The 12,444-nt window shown below is 38.4% G+C and overlaps 1 protein-coding gene across 3 annotated transcripts in view; it reads left to right on the forward strand.

The window, feature by feature from the left end:
• The window catches only part of PHACTR2 (phosphatase and actin regulator 2), a 103,990-nt gene that overhangs the window by 68,336 nt on the left and 23,210 nt on the right, over positions 1 to 12,444 (forward strand). For all 3 annotated transcript variants that reach the window (XM_090279931.1, XM_090279930.1, XM_090279932.1), the window contains 4 exons: positions 2,237 to 2,442; positions 3,557 to 3,713; positions 6,563 to 6,618; positions 11,285 to 11,346. In XM_090279931.1, the coding sequence (XP_090136057.1) occupies positions 2,237 to 2,442; positions 3,557 to 3,713; positions 6,563 to 6,618; positions 11,285 to 11,346 (481 nt within the window). The remainder of the gene's footprint in view (positions 1 to 2,236; positions 2,443 to 3,556; positions 3,714 to 6,562; positions 6,619 to 11,284; positions 11,347 to 12,444) is intronic.

Raw genomic sequence — 12,444 nt, forward strand, 5'->3', positions numbered from 1 at the left:
CGGGTACTCAAACAGGTATGCACACACCAATGTTCATAGCAGCATTATTCACAATAATCAGAAGGTTGAAACAACCCCATGTACATTGACTAATAAATGGATAAACAGAATGTGGCATATACATATAATGGAAGATTAATCAACCTTAAAAAGGAAGGAAATTCTGACAGATGCTATAACATGGATGAATCTTGGAGACATACCAAGTGAAAGAGGTCAGACACAAAAGGACAAATGTATAATTTCAATTATATGAAGCACCTAAAACAGTAAGATTCATAAAGACAGAAAGTAGAATGGTCACTGCCAGGGGCTGGATGGGGAGGAATAGGAAGTTATAATTTGCTGAGGACAGAGTTTCAGTTTGGGAACACAAAAAAGCTCTGAAAGTGGATGGTGGGGTTGCTTGCACAACATTGTGAATCTGCTTAATGGCCCTGAATCATGCCCTTAAAAATGGCTCAAATGTTAAATTTTATGCCATGTATATTTCATACAGTAAAGGTGAAATTTTATGTTTTCTCCTTTGAAAACAAATATTCTGGTTGTAGGATTTTTCTCATGTGAAAAATAGAGAATTTTGAAAACACTTGGGCTTGTAACCACAAAGAATTTTCAATACCTCATATTCTGACAAAGTGAACTGTTTTAAGTGTACAGAAAACTGGTTTTGTCTTCTTAGATATTGAGAACAGCACGCACGTGTTTCTCACTAACCGGTCTTTCAGGGTTGTGGCATCTAAATTTGGATTATTCTGTATATATCAAGAGAGCAATTTGGGGATCTTCTGTGTCTTAAAATGAAGACTACATTGTTTTCTATATGATATTTTTATGTAAAGTATATATTTTTATTCTAATCTATGAAAAGTGATATATTTATAGTAACTGTATATCAATTTTTAAAATTTTACTTTTCGATTAAAATTGACATTCAGTATTATATTAGTCTCAGGTGTACAGCATAGTGTTTAGACAACCATATACTTTACAAAGTGTTCACCCTGATATTTTCAGTACCCACCTGGCACCACACAGAGTTATTACAATATTATTGACTATGTTCCCTATGCTTATTTTACATCCCCATGACTATGCTGTAGCTACCAATTTGTACTTCTTAATCCCTTCACCTTTTCCCCCTTTCCCCCAACCCCCTACCCTCTGGCAACCGTCAGTTTGTTCTCTGTATCTGTGAGTCTGTTTCTCTTTTGTTTGTTCAGTTATTTTGTTTTTTAGAGTCCACCTATATGTGAAATCGTATGGTATTTGTCTTGCTGTGACTGACTTATTTTATATCACATAATACCCTCTAGGTTCATCCACGTTATCACAAACAGTAAGATTTCCTTTGTTATGGCCAAGTACTATTCCATTATGCATATGTACTTTAAACCAGAGGCTCTTACCAAGCTAATTAATAGAAAATGTTTGCATCGTTATACATAACTTTCTTCTAAAGAGTCCATTTAACTTCCACACTTCCCACTTCATGTTTTTAATACGGTCCTGTGACAGTAAGTTTATAAATGGAGAAGCTAAGCACAGAGGAGGCATGATTCTTTCACCGTTGACACACTGGCTGTAATGAAGATAGGATTAATTTATATATCAATTAAAGATGTACTTTTCCATGTAACTACATTTCTAGGTGTTGGGCTGCAAAACAGTGAGTCCCACTTGTCCAGGAACTTGGTGGGTTGGGAAGGCAAGTAAATGGTGATGGAGATGCAGTGTGCCAACTGCTCCAATGGGGTTGTCTCCAGGTCATCCTGGGAGCAGAGGGAAAGGGCACAGAACTAGTCTGAAGGCCAGTGACAGATTCCTGAAAGAGCTGAGGCTTTCACTGAGCCTTGAAGGATAAGTAGGAGTTAGAGGTCAAAGAAGAAGTCCACATTAAGTCAGCTCTTCAGGAGCTTCTAGCCTGTTGCCCTTACTGAACCCCCGTTGCGACAGAAAACTTAATTTGCAAAATATAATTTTACTATATTCGTACTAACTATATCTGACACAACCTAGTCAACCCTTTTCATTTTACAGCTGAAGACTCTAAAACGTGGAGAATTAAGTAATACATACCGTTCTTCCATTTCAGTGTCTTAGCTGGCCTATGTCTGCTTTTTCCTTTCGACAGCCTGGAGGATGCTCTGAAAACCAGCACTCCTTCAGGTCGGGGTGGCGTCCCCGAGGTTGCTCTGAGCTTCACACCACCCCTGTGTTTCTGTACCTTTAACAGTTTCACCACCAAAGACGATCTGGGAAAGGCAGCACCTCAGCTGCTGGCTCCTGGGCTGACTGGAGAACCTTCAGAATCCTTCCGTGCCCCGGAGGATGAAGGCCAAAGGGAGTACCGGGCCAATGACTCTGATTCTGACGGGCCTGTCCTGTACACCGACGATGACGATGATGAAGAGGATGAAGACGAGGATGGCAGTGGAGAAAGTAAGACTTTTTCTTTAGGGGGCAGGGAAGGAAGAGGGTGGTGAACAGAAGCAGCTGCGTTTTGTAAAGAACAAAAAGCCTCATCGGGAACCAGGCTTCGGATGTTCTCTTTCCCCTTGTATTCCTTTCTCAAATTAGAAATGAGTGTATCTCATGGTTTAGCTTTTGATGACAGGCCTTTCCAAACGGCGATTCCATGGGCGGTGAGGGGCACATTTGTGTTTGTCCAAAGAGTCAAAGCTTTCTAATGACAGAGGCCTTTCTCAGGATTGATCAAAGACAGCCCTTCCCTGGACCTTTCTTGAATAAAGAGCATCAGTGCCAGATTCCCTAGATTACTCACTGGAAATGTTTTGAGAATTTCACTTATTTTTATGCTGGGGTTTAAAGAGAGGGAAGGCAGGGATGAGTCAAAGATGACAAATACCTTTTAAGAATTAAAAACACTCATCTACAGTAGGAAAGTATGCTCTCTAGTAAGCAATGATAGTAAAGAAGATAAAGCCAACCATTTATGAGTAAATTAGGGAACTAGAAAGTGCTATTTTTTTTTTTTTTTTTTTGTCTTCTAAGAAGGATGGCTTTGGAAGAATTCACTGTAAAGTTACATTTTTAGATTCTGAAAGGTTATTAACATATTAGCGATTGAACATCAGTTTGTTGAATTTCTTTCAGTTTGTACTGAACAACAACAAGCAAAATTATCATCCGTTTGGTATTAACTGTCATCTGTGGAGATGTTGGGAATCTCTGGGTAATTTAGGATTAAAACTTGAGTATCAAAGGTGGACTTTTCCCAGTGTGGTTTCTGAGTAGAAGAAAAGAGAAGATAGGAGTTTCCTGTACAGTATAAGTAAAGGGACTAAGTTTTTGAGACTTAAAAAAGAAAAGAAGAGGCATTTTTCAGAACATTTTTACAAACAGTGCTTCAGTTTTTCAAGATGAACTGCATCCAACTCAAAACTTTTTTTCCCCTTAGGCTAATTAAAATTCCCCTCGTGCATGTGGACAAAGAATTTGGTCTGGACTCAGTTGAAAGTCCATGCCACCTGTAACCTGAGTGCCTCTTGCTCAAGGCCTCTTTCCCTGCATTTCTGCCTTTTCTAATCCTCAGGTGCTCTGGCAAGTAAAATCCGACGAAGGGATACTCTTGCTATCAAACTTGGCAACAGACCATCCAAAAAAGAACTAGAGGACAAGAACATCTTGCAACGTACGTCTGAAGAAGAGAGGCAGGAACTCCGACAGCAAATTGGAACCAAGCTAGTCAGGTAATTGCTGAAATTCTAGTACAGCACTGACTAATGCATACTTTTCCCCCTCCTGCAGTTTCCAACCTGAGGTCATTGCGAGTTTCTTGTGAAAGGACACACCTGGCCTAGCTGAGGTTTTACAGTTGGTCCTGGATGGTGAAGCACTAAAAGAACCTGCCTTTTGGTTCAGCTAGTCAGTGGCTTTGAGGTTGCCAAGGCCTGATCCAAATGTTGACAGACTTTTTCTATAAAGGACCAGTTCGTAAATATTTTAGGCCTTGCTGGCCAGAAGGTCTCTGTTGCAGCTACTCAACAGAAGCAACCATAAACAGTACATAAATAAACAGTGTGGCCGCGTTCCACTGAAATGTTATTTGTCCAAACAGGAGGCAGGCCTGGTTCAGGGACTCACTCACATTCCTGTGATTTCCAGGCAGTTCTGTCCTGTGGGCCAGCAGACTGGAAAAGCAGTAGTTAGCTTCAATGGTACACTCCATCCAAGTCAGGCAACCACAGCCTCTGTACCCAAACTTCCCTCTTTTAACTTCAAATAAATGGACATCTGACTTTTCTTCCTGCCTCCAGCTCTTGTATGATTTCTGCTTTTGCCACTAGTGATGTTGGAAGTCTGTTTCACTGGCAGTTTAAGTATTAGGTACTTTTCTGACTTCTCTTACTCTGCAGAAGCAGCAGGGTGCATAAATGGGGAGAAGGGAACCGTCCGGAGGACCAGAGCAGGATTTGTATAACTGCTGTCCAGGGGCAAAGAACCAGGGGTCTTTAATTCTCAATTTCAGGAGAAATTAAACACCCACCTTCAAGGCACCCTTTTAATAAGTTACAAGATATCAGTAGTTGGAGGACAGAAGGTCATTGTAGAGGGAGGAAACTCTACACCAAAGGACCGATGACGTGCTTGGAGGATGACATAGTACAGATGTATCGTACAGGATACATGGGTACACGGATGGCACAACATCTGGCTGGCAGAGGTGGTCACTGGGTGTCCATTGGCTCAGTTACTTAAGTTAATTTCAGGGGAGCTCTAGTGAAGATTAAACTTCAACAAGATTTTTAATGAGATATTTTAATGTTATTGATTTCAATTCTTCCTATCGTTTCTGTCTCAGCCATAAAAATTTAGAATTGATAATATCTGTATTAAAACTACCTTTCATGTATATTATTAGTTTAATTTGCACAAACTCAATCTACATTCAGAGGGAGTTTTTATCTGTGATTAACAACAAATTAATAATGTAAACAAGACCAAGAACTAAGTTAGAAAGGGCTCATAGGACATTTGGCTCTTGTGTACAAATGGCTACTAATCACAAATGAGCCTAGCTCACCCTGAAGGCAAATGAAAGGGCCTCGGTATCTCAAGATAACTATATACGAGGTCTGTCCAGAGGTATCCGGCCATGTAATATGAAAAACGGAGACATTTATTGAAGAAGACACAAGATACAAAAAACATTGTAGAAAGGATAATGATGCCTCAGTCCTCTTCAAAGTAGGCGCCTTGGGACCCCACACAGTTCTCCCAATCACCATCAGCTGCCCTGTCGTATTTTCCTGAATCTCATCGATGGTCTGAACTCTCTTCCCTTTCAAAGGTGATTTTAGTTTTGGGAAAAGCCAGAAGTTGCAGGGCATCAAATCTGAGCTGTAGTGGGGCTGAGTAGCCTGGGTGATTTGGTGTTTTGCCAAAAAACTCTGCACAAGATGTGATGCATGAGCAGGTGTGTTGTCATAAAGCTGCCAATAACCTGTTGCCTATTGCTGCGGCCTTCTGAATCATCCAAATAGTTTCCGCAGAGGAATGTTCAAGCTTAATGCAAAATTTGATGCAGATTCGTTACTCTACTCGCATAATCATTTTGAATGTGACAGCCACACAGCACACATGCTCACTCAATGGCATCTGCAGTGAAGTCGTTGTTTGCACATGTGCATTCCAGTCCACTCACCTTGGCTGCCACGTTACGGTGACTCACGCAAACCATTCTCATTACATTAACAATGGCTGGACTTTTTCTGGACAAATCTCGTATGCTGGAAATTTGTTTCAGGTCACAAAAGTAGTATTTCACTTAAAATACTATACAGTGTAGATTGATCATCTCCCAAGTTGGTATGAACTCAAGCAGTAGCCTTTTTTTAGATCCAAATGACTGTATGAATTAGGAAAAGGCTAAGCTGTTTTAACAGAAACCAGTGCGTGCAGTGGTCCAAACAAGGCGCTTCCACGTGTTTCTTTCTTTTTCACATAACAGTCCAGAGGTAGGTGGGCTGTCCAGCATGGCTGGGGAGAATGGCTCCTTGCAGTCAGCCAGGTACCCAGGCTTCTTCTGTCTTGTTGCTCTTCCATCCCCAAGGATATTCTCCGCATGATTATTCTCATCTACGTGAGCTCCGCTGGCTCACTGACCACGTTTAAGTCCTAGCCTGTGGGAGAAGGAAAGGTAGAGAAGGGAACACACACACAGTCATTTTAAAGACAAAAAGTAGACATTACAGACACCATTTCTGCTGACCTCCCATTGCAAGAATTTGGTCCTATAGCCACACCATGGCTGGTCGGGAGGCACCAGCTTGTAGCAGAGGGAATTGGGGATGGGGGAGCTATAGCTAAGGCTCAGGGGGTTCTGTTTTTGAAAGGAAGAGGAATAATGGATAATGAGGGACAGTTAGCAGTCTAAGCTACACTCTTTAGTCTCTAAACTGACAGAAGGGATAGTTTTATAAGTAAAAATTGATTTGTTTCTCAAAATATGAAAAAATATAGCTTTGTATGTTGTTTTGTGTCTCCTGCTAAGGGGGCCTTGTCTGTAACCTGCAATATATCTTTTTTGTCATCATAGGAGACTTAGCCAGAGGCCCACAACAGAAGAATTGGAGCAAAGAAATATCCTAAAACGTGAGTATCCTATACTATGCAGTGATTCCTTGTCTAACCATTAACAAGCTTCCTCTGGAGACAGTCCATTTATCAGTAGACACCTTAGTATATTTATTCACAAGTGATTGAAATGGCCTGTTTATATCACTTTTATATGTCATTATTTATATGATTTTAAAAATAATTCCTTGAAGTTTGTATTTCATTTTATGGCTTTGAGCCTGACATCCCCCAGACCAGAGTCATGGTTGTGACAATTGTTTCTAAGAAATATGAAATATATTCCATGTATTCTTTCACCCAACTATTAAATAAAGGAAAATGCTCTAGTTGACTTGCAAATACATGTCAAAGAAAAGGCCAGAGAATCCACAAGGAAATGAATCAAACATTCTTATATTATTATTAATAATATAATTTGTTGCCAGGTTTAACAAATGACCCAATTTAAAACAGAATCATGGTAAAAGCAATTTTTCAATCTATTTCATTTCAGTCCATTTTATTTTCCTTTGTTATGATAACTCTGTTTCCCTCTTGAGTTATTTATAATTTCTCAGCACTTACAGAGTTCCCTATTCATTTTCCAACTTTATTTTCCCATTTCACTTTTTCTCTATTTTGTTTGACTTGTCACTCACCAGTCCAGTCATATTTAAATTACTAAAGTTCCTATGTTAAAGCTATTAAGTGAATGGAAGCACAGTTTGTTGTGTTATCGTGTATCAATGTGGTTACTAACTACAGTGAGTTAAGTAATGGATATTTTAAAATTGGGCCACTGTAGTTATATATATTACTAACCCAGTTTCAGAAGAGTTTTTTGTTGTATGAAATATCAAAAAGCAGGGATGGGCAGAACTCCAGATACTACTACAATAGTAATGAACCACTGGCATGTGATAAATATTCTTCAACCAGGCTTTTAGAGTCGAGTTGGTTTGTCTGGATGATCCCTGTTCCCCAATCTGAGTTGTTGTCTTTCCTGAAGGAAAGAAGGGTTTTAATAGCATAGTTCTAGTACAGTTACTGTTACTAAGACAATTTGACAGTGAGGGCTGAAGAGTGAGAGGAATTGCCAGTATGGAATTCTTTTCCTTGGCATTTTTTTTTTCTGGCTGTTTGCAGGCATAACTGGGATAGAACCCAAGGACTTAAGTGACCATCAATGTATACAAAAGCCAGTTTGGAGAGGGAAAACATCATGGATAGAAAAGAAAAGAAAATGTTTTAGCTTTTTTAAATAGGATGAAAGCAACATCTGACTAACAAAACAAAACCGAAAAGACTCATGGCTTTTGATAATAGGTTCCTGGGAAATATTTGAATAACTTTTAGGTAAGCTCAAATGCAGATCACGCGCTCCTAAAATACAGATCGTTTTTATTGATGCCTGATGCAATAGCTAGAAAAAAAGGAAGAGTGAATTCTGGGTAGTTTTTTCCTGCTCCTGTGGGACAGATAGTGCCAGACCACGTTGGTGTTTGGTTATTGGAGAAACTGTTTCATGGATTTAGAAATGTATCACACATTACTCTTAAGTGCTGTGTTGGCTTTTATTTCCCACTTTCCTGGAGGTTCAGGAGAGTGAAACTCCAAAGTCAACTTCAGATTTGACTTCAGCCCTCATTCACTTCCTTTTCAGTTTGTTTAAGCATGCTTTCTCTGGAGACAAAAGACACATCTGCAGTGTGGAGAGGCTGATAACTGGCTGAAGATCTCCTGACATGATATTGCATGGCCCAGGGAAGCAGAAAAGAGGCCTGGTGGAGGTCATAGTTTACGACACTTTATTCCACACCTACTTGCCTCTCGGTTCTTCCATTCGTTTCTATGTCTCGTGGCCAGCTTCTGTTCCAAAGCAGTATGATTGTCTCTTTGGAGAAAAGTCTTTCTGTGACATGGTGTGGTTTTTAAGGACACTCACTTTAACTAGGTCATCTTTTCTTGACAAATTAGGGAACAAATTCACAGAATAAAACATTCACCAGTTCTTGAATCCGAGTCCACCACTAGGTCAGTAAACATAAGTCAGATGACAGTCAATGCTGTTAGTTCTAATTGATGACACAGGACATATTTAATGTCTTAGTATCATTCCCGGTATCACAGCCTATTTTATTTCTTTCCTATTTTAGTGCATCTAGTGTTTTAAAATACATATGAAGTTATATTTAGCTGTATACTTTAAAACCAGTTTCTTAAAACTGTTAAAATAGAAGGCAAGTTTTGGTGCTTAAAAGGTTAACATTTGCTTTTCAGGAAAAGTGATCTATATGGAACACCTCTTTCAGGGCAGAGATAAAAGATAAAAATCTTGTAGCTGTGACTGTAATTCCACCTGTATCTTCTATAGGGAAAAATGTATTAGGCATTGAGTTCTGCATGTAACATTTTATGTGAAATTTTTTAATCATACAGAAAAATTGAAAGAATTTTATGGCAAACACCCATATAGCTACCATTTCTATTTTACCATTACCATTAACATCTACTTTATCACATCTTGCTCTATCACAGATCGTCCATTCCTTGATCCATCTCTTTTTTAATTTTTTGATACATTTCAAGTAGCTTTCTAAATGTATTTTCATGTGCTAAAAACACCCACAGAAACATGTAAAAGAGCCAAAAGAGAAACAGACCCATAAAAATAGCCTTTTTAAATCCATTTTATCTGAATTGATCCCTCAAGAATCTAATACTCCCGTTGCTCGTTTTTCAGTGGTTTTCTTTGTTCTTTTAGCTCATCCAGAAAATGTTCTGGGCAACACTCTCTAGTGAGGCAGCTTTCCTGTGGTGCCCACACTGTTATACCTCCTGTATTGCTGGTGTGTTTATGGCAAATGCTTCCTGTGGCTATTCTGAAATATCCGCCCCTCTCTGCTCTGGTGAGAGTTACCCAGGGCAAGATTTGTCAATGAGCCACATCACTTCCTTCATGAATATTCCTCCAGTCTGTTTCACAGGACCAGAAGAGCTTACATTCTACTTTATAATTAGTCCTTTAATAAATCCAGAAAAAGGAGGAAACATTCAAAAACCTTAGTGAATTTTTTAAAACAAAGTTTAAGGTTTAACCTTGAATCTTCATAAGAGATTTTACAGGGACGATTTAATGAGATTCAGAAGGATCCTCACATTGACTTCCTTCCACCTCTAACCGTCTTCCTCTAGCTTCGTTAGAAGCATAATTTCAAATGTGGGAAATATAAGGAAGTCAGCTCCTGATGTTAAAAAAAATTCCCAAATGGTAAAATTGTGTTTATTTAACTCCCCTAACTGCAATCAGCCCTTCTTGTTTTTAAAAACTTAACTGGCTGTCACATAGATGTACAATACACTTAATAAGGCAAATTTTTCTAATATTCCCTTCAAGAAAGAGCATGTGTATTTTGTGAAAATTGGAGCATTAGTTTTGAGTTGTATGAGATATTTAATTTTTTGTCTTTGAAAAGTACATTTAAAATTATAGCATAATCAGCCCTGGCTGGTGTGGCTCAGTGCTGGCCTGTGAACGAAAGGGTCACTGGTTTGATTCCCAGTCAGCACGCATGCCTGGGTTACAGGCCAGGTCCCCAGTTCGGGGGCATGCAAGAGGCAACCACACATTCATGTTCCTCTCCCTCCCTTCCTCTCTCTCTAAAAATAAATAAATAAAATATTTAAAACATAAGTGTACAGCATAATCACTGTATAGGAATAATTAACTAAAATGTTTTAAAAGGTTTTTTTAAAATTATTATTAATATCATCAGAGGCCTGATCTTGTAAAACCCTAGTTTGAATGACATGAACTATAAATTTGGTGTTTGGATTGTACAATCCACGTGCCATATCCTCCCTATAGAAAGTAAGTATTTAACCCTGAGGATGTATTTAAGGATACCTACAGTATTTTCTTAGAAAGAAATCTGAATTACAATCAAATTTGTTTGACATTTGACAGACACTTAATATAAAAGCATACTAACTAGTTGTTTGTTGTCTTGCAGGGTGATTTCAGTTTATGTTCACTCTTTAACTTAAAAATCAGACTAATCATTCTTTCTCATAAATTAACATTGATATTTCAGAAGAAAGTAGACATTTTTCCCTGTCATGATAAGGAAAATTAATAGAGATTTAACACATTCAACTAACAAATACAGACGTTGCAAATATTGAATGCTAGTAGTTTATTAATGATAAAAATAATCTCAGTGGTAAGAAGTCTATTTGAATTTTAAAAATAATATAATTATTTTTCTTGAGAGGAGACTTCTTGTTCGCCCTTTCAGTTGAGCTTTTACACAGTGTTATTTTTCCTTTAATAGAATTCATAACAGCACTTTCTAAAAGATAATCTTTTGCAAGTATTACTACCCAATGAGTAAAATCTGTCCTTATTTATTGAGCACATGATCAGCTACAGGAAGCAACAGAGAGAGGCTCATCAAATAAGTAACCATTAAAACCTGAATGGCATTTATTTCTCTAGAAGTTCTGAACACTTTTCTCTTAATCCTACCTGTTAGACAGCATTTGTTTAAGTCGGCCATTAAATTGTACTACTTTTTAAAGATGTTGGAGCGTTTGATCAATATCTGTTGAAGTCAAATAATTGTGGCCTGATTTACTTTTCTGATAATTAAATCATTTATAGTAACCAAGTCTCCATGCCTCCCCCTCCATTCATAAACAGAAAAGAATGAAGAAGAAGAGCAAGAAGCAAAAATGGAACTTAAGCGCAGACTCAGCAGAAAGGTAATGAAACTATAACCATTAATGACTGTGTCTGCTTTGAAATATACTTCATTTTTTAAATGCAAATCGACTCTCTACATGTAAATCTGGTATTTAGGAATAATTATTCCTGTTAGTCGATTAACTGATCATAGACATTAAAATCAATGCAATGAATACAATATGATTATCTTTATATTTGTAATTGCTTGATATGTTAATTTTGATGTTAACAATCAAAAGTTTTAAAGTGCATTTAATGATTATGAAAATATATAATCTGAAAAAATTTACATGCAAAAGGGAAAAACATCACACAAACTTCATTATTAATAATTCAATCTTTAGTTTTTTTAAATGCTCACACTTTCCATGTAGTCTCAGAAATATTAAATAAATATTTCGTTACTTGCGAAGATTTGCCACTATTCCATTTCTGAGCTGGATGAATACTTTTTCTTTTTTTCCAGCTTTTCTTTATTGATTATATTGTTACAATAGTTCCAATTTTCTCCCCTTTACTCCCCTCTACCCAGCATCTCCCTCCCCCAGCAATCCCCCCCCAAGTCCATACCCATGGTTCGTAAAAAATAACTATCCCTCCCTCTCAGATGTTAAGACCCTTTGTAATCTTGTAAAGGACAATGGGCGAAGGTCTCTAGCTCCTCTAGCTGCTTCAAGCTGGACATGGTCGTCGTCCTACCTACCCTTGGGTCCAGAAATCCCTAATAATAGTGGGGGTGTGGAGGGGAGGGTGGCCTTCCCACATGGAGAAGGATTGTGCAGACTCCAGGTCAGTTGGCTGTCTCCGGTCAACGGCATGCTTGGTTTAACAGGCTGGCATCCTTGTTGTGTTCTGGGGGCAACAGATTTGGCGAAAAGGGTTAAAAGACACCATTCAATCCATAACTACTAGATGACAAAAGGCAGGGATTAATTTTTCAATGTTCCACATTAGGAAAAAATAAATAAAAAAGGGCTTCTTTGGAGGAAGGTGTGCTAGGCACACCTCGCCTGTCCAAAACCCTTTTGCCCATTATATTTAGTTTGGGCTGAGGGAAATAGTTTATGTTTCCCTCCTCTCAGACCTCTGGGCCCTTTCTGTCCAAGCCATTAGGA

Source organism: Furipterus horrens, unplaced genomic scaffold (assembly GCF_987537825.1).
Source record: "Furipterus horrens unplaced genomic scaffold, mFurHor1.1.pri manual_scaffold_6, whole genome shotgun sequence".
In the NCBI taxonomy this organism is placed as follows: domain Eukaryota; kingdom Metazoa; phylum Chordata; class Mammalia; order Chiroptera; family Furipteridae; genus Furipterus; species Furipterus horrens.